The following is a 15,661-nucleotide window of genomic DNA, read 5'->3' on the forward strand; positions in this document are numbered from 1 at the left end:
CAACCTATTAATGAGGTATGTTCAAGGGTTTGCAAATGTGGCTGCCTCAATGCAGTGCCTCATGAATAAGGTCAGAAGAATGTGAGGAACCTCAAGAAGGCCAGTTCACCCAGATCCAAGTCCTGGTGCAAGAGGGACCTGATGGAGAACAGATAATTGCCTACTCCAGCTGGCTCTGAGCTGTTCTGACAGAAATGAATCTGTCATGTGCCAGGAGTTGTTGGCTCTGGTCTGGTTCCACCCCTACGTATATGGGAGGGCCTTCCTTGTCCGTTCTGACCATCCCTCACTAAAGTGGCTGCTGGAATTCAAGGAGAAAGAGGAACAGCTTGTTGGTTGGTGGCCTTGCAAGTCTATCAAATCACAGTCAAGCATCTGGAGCTCATTACATCAACTCCTGCCCTATCCCGGGGCCTGTGTGAGAAAGTTGTCATCTTCAGGTTCACTGCAGACAGGAACCAGTGTCTGGGGAACGTCAGAGGAAAGACCCCGATCTGGAACAGTGATGGGTGCCACCACAAAACTGAGCCCTTGCTCCCCAGTCCACAACAGGGTGCTGTACTGGAGCTGGGCAGTGCCTGGCACTGGAGAGGGATGGTGGTCACAGATTGTTATATTCTGGTGTCCACATGGGATAATCTGAAGTGGCTGGAGGCTTATGCCCTGCCTGATCAAAGTGTACCCATAGTGATGGATTCCCAGTTGCCAGGAATGGTGGCAAGGTTCATAATGCCCAGTAGCAAACTTTGAGTGCCACCTCTTCTGAGATTAGTGCCAAATGCTTGGAATTAAGAAAACCCAGACCACTGTGCATTATATGACATCTCAATAATCTCACATTGAAATATATGCACACTAAAATAAATTCTGTGCATGAGTGCAACACTAAGCTGTCATATATTGAAAAAATTATAAGAAAGATTTGACAACAAAATGGATATGAGAGTGGGTATAGAAATGAGTGTATCACAGTTCTCAATGCACATCAAATTCTAGATCTGTGGTTTTGATTTAAATTTAGCAGTCATTAGCTCCCAAAAAAGAAAACCAAAACTTTTTTCTCTTTAACCTCTCTCTCATACAAATAAAAGAAAACACACAAACTTCCACAACATGACAATTTTTTCTCTTTTTTTGCGAACTAAACAGTTCTATATACATATAAAGCAGTCCAGTTCAGACTAGTTCAAACTGTTGCATAATTTCTTTCTGCTGGAGAATCAAAAAGGTGAGACTGTCCATTGTATATAATTTTCAACCATCCTGGGTGAAACAAAATTGTGCTGTGCAATTGGGCATAAACCTTAATGAAGACTAGGTGTTCAGAGAAAGCTAAAAAATCAAGAAAAAAGACAAAAGGAGTCCATTATGCTGTGGTGGAGAGCCTACTTTTCAACACACAGAGCTTTTTTTCTTTTTAGAATGGAACCATAATACAAATTGTGGGGTGTATTAGTGAGGGGAGGGAGGAGGAATATAGGAGCTTATTTACCAGCTTTGTGGAGTGGCGTCATCTTAACCATCTCCAGCTAAACACCAGCAAGACTAAAGAAATTGTCATGGACTTTCAGAGGAAAAAGTCTCGACTGAGCCCTGTTTCCATCCAGGGTGAGGACACAGAGGTGGTGCAGTCCAACAAGTACTTAGGGCTACACCTGGATGATAAGCTGGAGTGGACTGTTAACACTGACGCCCTGCACAACAAAGGTCAGAGCTGACTCTATTTTCTTAGGAGGCTCAGGTCCTTTGGTGTACATGGAACACTGCTACACATTTTTTATGAATCAGTGGTGGCAGCAGCCATCTTGTGTGCTGGGGCAGCAGCGTCATGGCAAGAGATGTAAATAGACTCAATAAACTCATCAAGAAGGCTGGCTCTGTGTTGGGGCTGAGCCTTGACCCCCTGGAGGTTGTGGCGGAGAGAAGATTGCTGACCAAGCTCACAGCCATCGTGAACAATGCCTCTCATCAGCTACATGGCACTGTTATTAATTAATAATAATAATAATAATAATTATTATTATTATTGCTTACACTTATATAGTGCTTTTCTGGACACTCCACTCAAAGCGCTTTACCACCAATGTGCAGCATCCACCTGGATGAAGCGACGGCAGCCATAGTGCGCCAGAACGCTCACCACACATCAGCTATCAGTGGGGAGGAGAACAGAGCATTGAAGCCAATTCATAGATGGGGATTATTAGGAGGCCATGATTGGTAAGGGCCAATGGGAAATTTGGCCAGGACGCCAGGGTTACACTACTCTACTCTTTTTGAGAAACACCCTGGGATTTTTAATGACCACAGAGAGTCCGGACCTCGGTTTTACTTCTCATCCGAAGGACAGCGCCTAATTACAGTATAGTGCCCCCGTCACTATACTGGGGCATTAGGTCCCACATGGACTGCAGGGTGAGCGCCCTCTGCTGGCCCCACTAACACCTCTTCCAGTAGCAGCCTTAGTTTTTCCCAGGAGGTCTCCCATCCAGGAACTGACCAGGCTCACACCTGCTTTGCTTCTGTGGGTTGCCTGTTGTGAGCTGCAAGGTGATTTGGCTGCTGGATAATTAGATAGCAGAGCACTTTTAGCAACAGACTGCTCCAGCTACGGTGTTCAAGGGAACGTTTCCAAAGGTCCTTCCTCCCGGCGGCTGTCAGGGTGTGTAACACTGCCCTAGGCTAGGACTGTTGCCCTTCATCTGCTCATCTATGGATGCACTCTTGTACTTTTTGGACACTGCATGTACTGTATATACTGTGGTACTTTCAATCTGTATATACTGTACCTATGCGCATTTTGCACATATTTTATTGTTTTACAGTGACTATTAGCATATTTTTCACACACCTAACTATTTATTTTATTTTGTATTGCTGTACTTATTTTAATTTTTAGTCTATTCTGTTTTTGCTGGTCTTGGGCTGGACTGCTGTAACACCTCAATTTCCCTTCGGGATCAATAAAGTCTTATCTATCTATATAAATAAATCTTATATAATGAATTCTTTCAATACGAATGGTCTATCCAGAAACCATTTTACAAGTGCTTTAAAATTTGATCTAGACTCCTTAAAATAAAACACTACACTGGAATGCTGTCTGTTGCCAATCAAATTCACTCACTAGCAGATTCTTTCATTTACAGGTCAGCTTCATACAGACAGGCAAATTACTGAGTAGTCTGTGATTCTGCAGTACCATGGAAATAGACTTAGGTGCTTAATGAATAAGAATTAGTATATACAAATGCATTTACATGGTTTAAAACAGCTACAGTGGGTGGCATGGTGGTTATCAGATTTTAATTAAGAGTCTTTCCAGGGGAAAAACAAATACAACATTGCTGTAAAACAACAGAAAAACTGCAGAAAACAAAACATAGCTATTACTTTCCCCTTGAAGACAACAGACTCTTTGATGCACTGTGAAATATAACAGAAACCTACACGGATGATGAGACCAGACAACAAACTGTGAATTTCAGTTGTTTTGAGACCTCAAATATTACATTGATGAATGCTGAAAGTAACTGATTATAATGGGCCCATTAGTAAGGGGAAGCTACAGTAGCATGTTCCAGTAACAAGAAGTCTTTGAACCCACTGCCCACATACATGAAGAGTTCTGAAAGGCACCAGAAACTGTAATTGAACAGTGCATTACACTACTGAACGGGCAATGAACTACATCATTTGCTTTAATGGTGTTAAAGAGGAAGACATTTGTTTTTTTCATTAATGTCTCCCCAACAATAAAAACAACAAATAAAAATATACAAGGAACAGGAAAGTTAGTATTTGTATGAACATTACAGTTTTCAACCTCTTTCAATGATGTCCCATCATGCATTCTGAATTACAAATGTATAAATATTTTTAAATATATTTAAGTGAAATTCAGAAGGCTCAAACTGAGCATATTTGTGGGCAGAAGTTAGCAAAAACTGCAAGGCAATTTTTTAAAAATGTGGGTTGCAAAATGGAAGAAAGAAAACTTGCACACAATGCTTTAGGCACAAGTTTCTCCACCAGAACACCCAGAACATGTTCTATATTCTTCTGAGCATTTTGCAGTAGTCAAGAAGTAAGTGGATACATTAGAACTAATATACAGCTCAGAGAATATGTTATCATGGGGAGAACAGCCTCTGAACTGAGGGGCAGCTTTCAAGTGTGCTGTGACATTTGATAAGATTTTGATGAATGTCCAATGTGAAGTGTTCTGTAAGACAAAACGCAGCTGAAATAGGTTATAATACAGTACAGTCATTTCTTCTATAATATGCTTTCTGTAGCTTTGCAGATATTATATACTAGTATGCACAATTTGTTTGGATATAATTTGGCTATTTGATAAAAAATTAGGGGTAAAATGTTTATTCTTCATTACTTCAGGTAAAACTACAACTTTGGGTTTAAAACGATACTTTAACATTTTTCTTTTTGCACAAATGGTTAAAATGCTTTTAGAATCGTTCATGTTTCCCTTCTTCTCCACTCTTCCTTGTTTCTCTTGCATATCCTACCATCACCTGCTCTTAAACTGTTGTACAGATACAGCCATTCAAAACGAGCGAAGTACACTGCGTTAAAACGCGGAGGACATAAGGCAACATACCGCCACATACCGCATGTTTTTTTAAATAGGATAATAGTATCAAGAAGTACCTTATAAAAGCACCAGGTGGAGCTAATGAAGCTTAACATCTCATGTACAGCATTTAAGCTGTCGCCAGAAAACGCCCGGTTTCAAATCCTGGTCACTGCTGAGAGACAATCTTTTTCCAATTAAGAATTTAATAGTATACTGTTTAGACTTTTAATAATTTTAAACTCTGTATTACAGCATGTTAAACATTAAACATTAAAAAATCGCTATATATTTTATAAAAGCAAGATTGCCCAGTTGGACAAAAGTACACAACCTTCCACCTTCATCATAAATAATTTGGTTATGCATAAATATTTTATGCATCAAAGTCTTTAACTTGTTAACTTACAGTGGGTTCTGGTTTTAACGTGCTTGTTCTAACATTATTAAGCTTATATTCCGTACTTCATAAAAACTTGTCCTTATAGTGGTAATGAGCACTGTAATGTATCGAGCTGCACCCAGGTGGTTCAAAACACAATCAGAGCGTTACTTTCGGTTTGTTTCTCATATAGCCAGATGCATAAAAATACTTAGCACAGCTTGAGCTTTCTATAGCGTGCAGTGCGAACTGCACTAACCGTATCTGCATTTATCACTTCGTTTTTAAAGTTAAACAATGTAAATCGTTATCTTTGTCTTCTAATTCCCTTAATTAAGTTTAAGCATAGCTTTCTCACCATTTAGATTTATCTTTCATACCATCGTTAAACAAAGCAGGAGCATATTGTACTTCCTAATTGCATCACACATGGAAAGATTAGGTTGTAATTGTTTTGTTTTTTTATACATTTTAGCAAAGTGTCATCTATACAAAAAAAGTTGTATTTATTTAATACCACTTGATAGTTATATTAATATGGAATCATGTAACTACGCAGCTAAAATATCACAGGTGGACATTTCGGAAACAATTTGACATCCGTTTCTTTTTTAAAAACTTTTACTGTCCTTGTAGTGGTAATGGACAAAGCACTGCACCCAATGGTTTAAAATGCGATCAGAGTATTACTTTCGGTTTGTTTCTTATATAGTGAATACATAAAAATAGTCCACTATTACAGCTATACAGTTTGTTACAGCCATACAGCTTGTTGTTGGCTCTGGATAAATTAAGTGATGGTTTTGTGATTAAGGATTTATTTGTGAAAATCTTTAAGTTAAACAAAGGAGGGAAGAAGGGTTATTTTTACAATTGGCACTCCAAGATTCTGACTTATTTGATTCTCCTCATTTAGATGAAATGGATAAAGAAATCATGCAGTAGTTATATGTATTGGAAGGTGCTGTTTTATTAACCGACACTCCGACTCAAACCTGTGTTGTACAGTGATATAGACGTGGGTAATGTCATCCCCATTAAACAATGTGCTTATTGCGCAAATCCTGCTAAACTAGAAGCATTGCAGAAGGTGATAAACTGTACATTATTTACTGGAGTTTATTGGTACCAAACACTGATTACAGGTCACAGTTCTGTACAGATTTCAGAAAAGTGAACGCTGAAACTCCACCAGACCTCTGACAACCATAGTCAAGGACCGATGCGCTGTTCCCTTTTGTAACAGGTTACTCTCTGGAAATTAGACACAAGAAGAGTATTATTGGACAATGTTGTGGGGCTCTGGTGGAATTTCTCTGTAAACTGAAGAGTTATAGAGGAGACAAGTTGTGTATCACCTCTTTATACACTTGTAAGAACAATGTTAATGCGACACGGAAGATATTATTAATAACCTTTATTAATAAATAAAATCTGAAGGTGTTAACACTTCCCAATTGCTTTATCAGTCTGTCCATGGGGGGAAGCTCTCCTTGACAGCTGACACTCCTCCATACGCTTAAGTAAAAAAATAATAAAAACGCCAATGTAAATGTCATATTTACAAGTTCTCTAAAGCTTTCTCAGTCAAGAACGAGAATTCACATAGGGAGCTGTGTAAGCATGCGTAGGCTGCAAAAGATCAGCTAAAGAGGGAAGAAAACGCTTTCAGAGAAAACAATGTTTCAGGTTTGAAGAATACAGAGCCCCAATTCAATTGCAGCCTAAAAGTTTCCCTAAACACCCTACCCCCACTGCAATTGGAATATACACAAACAGAGCACTGAAAGCTTTATAGTAGATGGTCAGGTGTTACTGTACGTAGGGATAATACGTAATTCTGGCTTTATGAACTCACACCTGGGATTCGATCAATTCAAAATAAAGTTTTTTTGAAAATTTCTGAAATTAATAACAAGCATTACCAGCTTTTTCCCTTCCCTCTGGTGCGAGATGATAATGCGCTGACTGGCACGAAACATTCCCTCCCATTTTTAAGCATTCTGTGTCCGAATCAAAGCAGGGAGAGAGAGAAGGAAGAGAGACAGAATAAAAGTATATCCTGTCTTAATTTCAAATTATATTTACCTTCATTTTTTTTACTTTATAAGTTTGTATTTTACTTATTTTCTGATAGTCAAATTCAACATATATTTGAACAAATTCTTGTAAATGAATGTTTTTACAAGATGTGGAAGAAGTGCAACAAATTATTACATTGCAAATTTTAATATCGTTGGTTACTAATAGTTTATGCTAACACCTGACTTTCTTATTTAGATGTAAATAAATATTGAACTAAGTTTGACATTCAGAAAAAACAATCGCGAATAGTCTGTGGTATTTGCATAGATGAAACTTTTCTAAATGTATTTAAAAAACAGAAGCTGTAGAGCGGTCTTTACGGTTAGTGGACGGTGCTCTATTTTGTCAGCAACCTGCTAATCTGCTTAACACCTGTAGAAAACATGATTTTATTTCTGTACAGAATGCTTGTTGCGTTTACAAAATTAAAGTGTTTAAAATGTTTAATTAAGAAGTAAAAAGAACTTACAGCTTACACAAAGACTCTAAGCTGATCGCGCAGAAGAAAAACTACCCGTTTTTCATGCATAAAAATTGTTTTTAACTGATTTATATATATAATTCTTTTCGTGTTAATTTAAGTATCCTTCTTTCAGTTGGACTGCATGATTAGCATGAAACAACTTGGGGTTATTGTTATGATTTCTCTTATGATTTATGATTATTATCGAATCCCTCAGCTCGTTCAATATTTTGACATGTTCCTTTTAACTCTGAGTTTGTAATGTCGGGCGCTCTGAACGAGTTAACCTTTGATGCAGTACAAATAAATGTATTTCCCATAAGCTATACTGTAGTGGCTTTAAAACTATACAACATCGCACTGTTTGCACGTGGAACTTCTTTGTTCAGGTTTAAAAACTACAGTAAGGAAAAACGAGTGTTAAGAAAAAACAGGACATTTGATTGCTGGCTGCCTTATGGTCAACAGCAACAATGACAACAGAGCATGCTACTGAAAATTCCTTCCCATCCCCCAGAACTGGTAGAACTGTCCATTCTACATAACATTACACAGCGGGGTGTTAACACTCCTAGCCTTTGTGAGAAGTATGGAGCTGTGTTAACATAAAGTGGCTGCAATGGAATATACTAGTAGGTAAAAGTTAATTCCAAGCTGGAAAGAAAAGACACAACGTGTCTCCTCTATAAATCTTCAGTTTACAGACCGTCCAGGGTCATTTATTAATAATATCTTCTGTATCGCGTTAAAATTGGAACACTTGTTTTTTACAAGTGTAAATCCACCTATTTTCTAACCGCTTTATCCAGGACAGGTAAGTTTCACCAATACTATTTGGTAACATTTTTTACGATTCTGACAGACTTCAGAATGCTTTGACTGATGCTTAAAAATGTAACAATGCATACCTACATTTGCATATGTAGTTTATTCTTATCTGTGTGAAAACAGGAAATACAGAGGGAGTTTCAGAAATTAAACAGAGGTCTGGAACACCCTGTCTCAAAAATAGATGTTTAATGAATTGAAGGTGGTGACAACAGTGACAAATCACCCCAAACAAAATACAATTTTAAAATGCAAGCATTTTATTATTAGTTGTTATTAATAAATCATTTAACTTTGAACATGTTGTGATATTTAGAAATACCCCCAAAAAATCAATATAGTGTCCATAAAATTTAGTATTTGCGTTTTTCAAAGAAATATTTCTTTGTTAGAAGAAAGTTCAGGCTGGGAGCTGGGTTCGAACCCTCCAGCATGCGAGTCATAGACTAAAGTCATTACACCAACATGCTGCTTGACAACTTAAGCTATAGCTGAAAAGGGCAGGCAAAATGTTTCCAAGTAATCGCGGGTGAATTAGTCAAATTGATAATGATAATGTTGCTTTATTAGCCATATACAATTTCTTGCATTAGGAATTAGTCTTTTCGTGTACCCCAGCTTGCTCTCCATGAGACACACAGGCACACAGACAGGGAGAGAAGCTTGGGGTCAGAGTGCAGGGTCAGCCATTATACAGCGCCCCTGGAGCAGTTGGGGTTAAGGGCCTTGCTCAGGGGCCCAACGGAGTAGGATTCCTCTGCCGGCTGTGGGATTTGAACCGGCAACATTCCTTAGCCACAGAGCCACCGCTCCGCCCCATTCAGATTCAGATGTTTACAAAGAAAGTGGACTACGGTAATAATTTGAGCTACATGAAAATAAAGAAATCCTTAAATATCACTATTAATTTCTTTAGAAATGCAATTTCATATTATATTCCCTATTAATCAAATTCTAAAACGAATGTTTTTTTTTACTACAATAACTAAAGCAAGTATTCATAGAAAAGCTTTAAACATTATAACGTTTTATAAAGTATATAAACTTAATATACTGTAGTTAGATGGAGAATACAAAATATTTTCCAAAATAACCACAGTAAGAATGAAAGACTTTGAATGTTTATGAAGAAAGTGGAATACTGGTGTATATTTTTTATTTAAACTACTAATACCAGCCATATACAGCTTACATAATCTGTTAATATTCCTAAATTAATGTCATGACGTTCAGAGACGTTATGCTCCCTTTATTTTTTTTCTCAGCTACCAAAATTTCCCTTTAGTTGTAAAATTCCATATTAATATCCAGTATTAAGTGGATTTAAACATGCACAGTAAAGAGATTAAATGAAGCAATCGTTTCACTAACAACCAACTACGAGTGCCGCCTGTCAGTCATTTTGGCCAGCCAGCCACATACCGCGGTATAACACACTAATCTGCAGATAATCTCGGGCAGTACGGGGTTTTACTGCGCATTGTGAATGGCTGCATCTGTATGTCAACCTTCCTTCTGCTTCTTCTAGTTTATTTAAGCTTTATCATAGACCTTCCTTCTAACTTTAAATAGAAAAAAAATTGTTACAATAATCCTTGATTTTTAGTTAAACAGAAAAATGTTTCATGCTTCCTTCACCTCACTGTACCCATTTTTCCTTATAATGACAAAGGCTTCCATGTGAAGTTACATCATTTTAGGGCAATTTACTTTAGTTTTTCTGTTTTTTATTTACTTAATATTGTTAGCATATTAAAACACTTTTATCATAAAACAACATATTCTCTGGGGAACACTGTGTGTAAAGTGATTTTCTGGTATAATAGAAAACAATTTATGATTTAAAATGGAACGTTACCGTACCAAGTAATCTGTGTAGAGCATAGATTTATTAATGAAACAGAGGTACTGGAATCCATTCATTTTTGTTTGTGTAATATGTGTAGGCTAAATACATCATTCAAAGTAACGCAAAAATGCACATTTCATTTCACAACTGTTGCAGCTCTAATGATCATTTCAAATGTCGTTGATGTATATGGTTTGAGACCAAATTTGTAAGGAACCTCTTCTGTACATTTAAAGTATCTTTTCCCAGCAATGCCTTTTACCAATCTGCACGTGGAGGCAAAAGAATTGATATTCTCCAAGTGCAACAGTCCCATTCAATCACTTATTTTTAAAACAGTGCAGTTATCTTTAATGACGCACACACTCATTCCAGCAATTGGTAAATATTTCTAAGACTGATCTAACTTACAACACGGAGCGGAAATATGTATTTCAGCACTTCTACAGATGTCAACAGGTGTAGAAATATTCTCGCCCTATATACTAATGTTACTCATTGGTAAACTGCTGGGATTTGATAATGCAGCTGAACACAGGGGCTAAAGCCACTATTCAGAAATGTAAGGCAAATGACTTAGCTGTTTGACTTTACATTAGTGCCTGCTTCCATGTTTGGAGATGATAAGAGTTTCAAGGTACTGACTGAGGTCTGTCTGTTGTGGCAACCCAAAGGGGCTCTGTTGGGCCTACATAAGCACTTTAAAGGAGAAGTAGGACAACAGTATTTCCTTATATGTACACTTTCGTGATTTACACACTGTTTAAAACATATGTGTTTCAGTTGTCCTTTGTTCAGTTTTTATTTTTTTGTAATACTATCTGCAACATTCTCTGCAGCTTCAACCTGTGCTCTGTGGGTGTGGGAATAGTCTGAAGAAGTAGTCTAGTATTCCCTTACAAATAGTTAAGGGGCATGTGATTTAGTATTCCTTTCAATAAGATTTAAAACATTTTCTTTTTTAATGTATTCCAAATTAAATGCGTGGAAGGCACAGTGAGAACACAGTACACTAGAACACAGAATTTCCAAACATCACACAGGGAAATACAATATACAATCAAGCACTTTATAACTGACAATGCAGAGGTACTACAATGCTCAGTTGTACCCTTAGTAGAGCTGCAATGAATACAGAATGTGAAAATGTAGAGAAATATGATGTAAAGACTGAACAAGTTGCAGCTCTTTTTTTAAGGACAAATGATTCTGAGACTCCAGGAGATGGAAACATTTGGTTTCAGAGGACAGAAGCTAAAGAAATTGTCTGCACTGATTGAAAGGACTTCTTTTCAACACTCCCTGCTCACAGTCTTTCTAATTATCTTTTCCTTTCACAGAGCTATGGCGTGTTCCTGGAAATTCTTAAGTGACTCTTTCAGAATAATTGCATTTATCAGTACAAAATTGAGGGGAAACAAAACAGACCCATCAGAAAAGTGATAAAAATCTTGTTTTCAATAATGTAGAAAATGTGAACAAAACTTTGGAGCGTGAGAATATTCTGAAGGTTCTGGCTGTCCCAGACTAACAGTTAAAGGATGTGAGATGAATTTTCCCATTAAAATCTAAAAAGCTTTTCATGATGACTCTCAATCTCTCACGTTTTTCTGCTCAGTAATGTAAAATGTGCCACTGATAATAATGAGATTTCGAATGACACACAAAACACATTCTTTTCTCGTTCAAGCTCAAAGTACAGTGTCCTTTTCACACCAGCTCAACCAGGAAAGAATATGATTTGCTTAACCACCTCAGGTTATGATAAATAAAATCACATGGAGGTGATTTTTGTGGGTGCACTGAGCACAAGAATGCTAGTCATGTTGTTTTTATTTTAAAAAACCCTATAAAAAAGTTCTGCCTGAAGAAAAAGAGTGACCTTGACCAGAAAAATCACCGAATTCAACTTTGACACAAGCATCATATGCAATGCCTTGTTCAACTCATAATGAATAGGACATTCAAGAAAAACTGAGCCCTTAACTCACTTCAGGAAAGCTGTACAAAGAGGGATAAGTGGAAAGTTTTATGTAAATTTTATTAAACTCTTTACCCATAAGGGATGTAGCCTAGGTCAGAATGTAAATACTGCTAGAAAAATCTTAGGGAACAGTCTTCCAGAGTTTGTGACACACGTGTAATTTCAAGTCTCCACATGAGTCATTAACTTTCCCCAAAATTTAATTTAGACTGTATTCACAAAATTACACCACGAAAAAATTGATATAATGGGATTAGAGGTTTCCAAGACCTAGATTATAAGAATGAAGCAACAAAAATGGTATCGACTGATTTTGGGTTTCTCGTGGATTTCTGAAGTTGAATTTGCCATGCGTTCGGATGTTGCTTTTAACTAATTCATCACACCCATCCATCCTCTAACTGCCTCATCCAATTCAGGGTCGCAAGGGATCCCGACAAGCAATGCATGCAAGGCAGGGTACTCCCTGGATGGGATGCCAGTTAAATTCAGATCAATTTGCATTTAATAGTCATAAATAGTAAAATAGTTATAAAAACTGCTTATTACACTTAATAAATCATTAAATTACCTTGTTGGAGGTGGAGAGTGCAGAATTGTATATAAGTCCTATAAAAAACGACTAAGTTACAATTTTATATACATGTAACGCGATTAAAAGCGTTTTACCAAATACAAATCACAAGTTTAAAGCACTTTCTAGGAGTACTTCAAGGGGTTGTCTGTAGAAAACATCCAGAACCTCTACATATCATGGCTAGTGCGCTGCATTTTTTCAACAGGAAGAGTCAATCAGACCAGAGTCACATGAGTAAGGAAGACAGTTTCAATTATTTAACTGCAGTTAGTGTAAACTGTGCACAGACATACTGTAATATGAATCAGCACTGTTTAAAATCATGCTCAAGTTCGAAAGAAAGGCACGTCAACACATCTCATGTGACTTCTCCTACAACCCGGTTAAACAGCAGTGATCAAGCTAATTATGATACAGTACAAAGCAGCTTGTTAATAGTTCTCCGCCACTGAAAAGCGTGATATAAGAGAGGAAAACATGACACCTAGCCTTTACCTTCACCGTCTGAACAAAACTAAATTACAGATGTTGCATTTGAGTGTAAAGGGGTATAGGGGATTAAGAGGCTACTGAGAATAGGCTTGTGAGAATTCAAAATTTAAAACATCACAACTCAATCGCGTACTAAAGTACACAGCTTTTTTGAAGCATCACACATTTTTATAATGTAGCCTAAGTGACAGATTGCATTCTATTAAAAATAGCGAAAGTATACAATGCTTGAAATTTATTCTTTTCTGCATTTTACTATTTCAAAACGTCAAATCGTACTTTACGTTTATTTTAATGAATATAACATACAAGCTGTTATGTCCAGTTCCTCAAATTTATATTAACTCTAAATACGACATTTCTCTCTGTCCTACGGGAATCAACTCACAGCCTCGCCCCCTTCGTGGTGACTTTCCATCCCGCACATAACGCAGGAAGAGTCCCTGGCTCTCCCTTATTTCTAGGCCCCTCACAAAATCTTTGTGTGCGGTATCGAAAGAACGCCTATTAAGTTCATAAAACACAAATCAGGAATAATAAAGTAGGATTCCTTACCTGACCATTAATGATTTCTTAATATACTTATTTTCATTTAAACTTCACCCTGTTGTCACTCAGATCCTACAGTGTAACTGACAATATCACAGCACGTCCGCTCGGTCTTAGTGCCCGACAAACAACCTGCTCACTGTGATAGTTTCCTGAAGTTAGTTACTACTCCGCTATCGTCACTTTCAGTTTGAACTTTTTTAGACCAAACGCGAGTTGCTTAATAAACTACGTTTGTTTAGGTAATTTGGACTTTTTGATTAACTGCGTATCATTCACATTAAGAAGAAGTAAATATCCTTTATTACCTAAAAACACAGTAAGTCTGCAAACAACAAGAAGGGGCATTCAGCCCAAAGTGCTCTTTTGTAGTTTAGTAGCTAAGTGAATCTAAAAAGTTTCCAGAGTGTGGGCTTCATCCACCTAGCTGAGAGGCCGTCTCAGTACACTTTTTCTGGCTCTTCAGTCTTTATAGGGACTGATGTATGATGTTTTGTGTGGTATGGTGACCAAAATTTAACACAATTTTGTAGTTGAAGTCTTTCTAGTGCATTGCAGACCTTTACCATAAATTCCCTGAATTTAAATTCCAGTCTTTTTGCTATGTAATCAAGCATTGTGTGGGCTTTTTTTCCTTCCCCACATTGTCTTGATGAGGCCATACAAAAATCTACATAAACACCCGGATCCCTTTTGTGTGTAACTTTTTGCACATCAGAAGCACCAATGTGATACAAATGGAGTATGTTCCAAATACTGATGGGGATTTCTTTGTGCTGCTCTTGAATTTAATTTGCCAAGTGTCAGCTCAATCCATGATTTTGTATAAGTCTTTTTGTTACTCCCTTGACACTGTTTATGTGTTTGCCACTCCACCTATTTTAGTATTATTGAAAAAAATTGGACTAGTTTGCTAACTATACCAGAACCTAGATTGTTCTCATAGCTCAGGAAAAATGAATCTCTACACACCACTACTCATATTTGCGGCACTGCCCAGAATCTTTGTGACTTTTAATTTGAAAATCAACCTTTTATGAGGGACCATATCAAATGCTTTATAGAAATCTAAATACTCTATGTCATATGCTTATAATATCTAATGTCCTCATTGCTTATTAGAAGAAATCTGGCAAGTTAGTTAGACGAGACATTCCCCTATCTCAACACACGTTAGCTTTCTCTTAAAATGTCCTCATTTTTTTAAGGACATCCTAATTGGAACCCAGCATTGTGTGGGATTTAATGTCAACAACAATGCTAGAATTCTGGGGGAGCAGTGGTTAAAACTCTAGACTGAAGGATTGCGGGTTCAAATCACAGCTAGGATGCTGCTTTTGTACACTAGGCGCACCACACAAAAAGAAAGTTCTTGATGTACAGTACATATTTGTTAATGATAATTATTTCTCAATTTTATTATTGCATGTATATTTTTTTTCAACCAGGCCTGCTCATGTTTTGCAGACTGAAGGGAAGCAGTGCAGGATTTCCTGGTATCATATTTGACCTAAATGAGAAATACAGTAGTTTGGTCTGTGGAAAAGATTAACCTTTTCTTTGCAAAAATCAAACATAAAATATAAAATTGGACAGTGTATCCCAAAGAAATCCAAATATGTCAGGGACTTATAATAAAAATCTAAGTCATTTCTTAGACTTATATTAAATTCAAGGACAAATATAAAAATAAAATACAATACATATTGAGCGGCATTAAAAACAAGACAAATGATAATGGTTCTAATACTCATTATTAATGTCTCCTTGTGTATAATATACAGTATATATAAAATACAGGTATTCTAAGTGTCACGAACAGTTCTTTCCGGGCCCTATGCGACACGATCTGGAATGT

At 37.1% G+C, this 15,661-nt stretch overlaps 1 protein-coding gene across 1 annotated transcript in view; it reads right to left on the reverse strand.

Annotated features, from left to right (window-relative positions):
- The window catches only part of washc1 (WASH complex subunit 1), a 72,606-nt gene extending 58,669 nt beyond the window's left edge, over positions 1-13,937 (reverse strand). Inside the window, exon 1 of the mRNA XM_088924016.1 lies at positions 13,810-13,937. Within this exon, the coding sequence (XP_088780142.1) occupies positions 13,810-13,817 (8 nt within the window). The 5' untranslated portion in view covers positions 13,818-13,937. The remainder of the gene's footprint in view (positions 1-13,809) is intronic.
- Positions 13,938-15,661: the final 1,724 nt, after the last annotated feature.

Source organism: Atractosteus spatula, chromosome 8, assembly GCF_055471065.1.
Source record: "Atractosteus spatula isolate fAtrSpa1 chromosome 8, fAtrSpa1.hap1, whole genome shotgun sequence".
Taxonomy (NCBI): Eukaryota; Metazoa; Chordata; class Actinopteri; order Semionotiformes; family Lepisosteidae; genus Atractosteus; species Atractosteus spatula.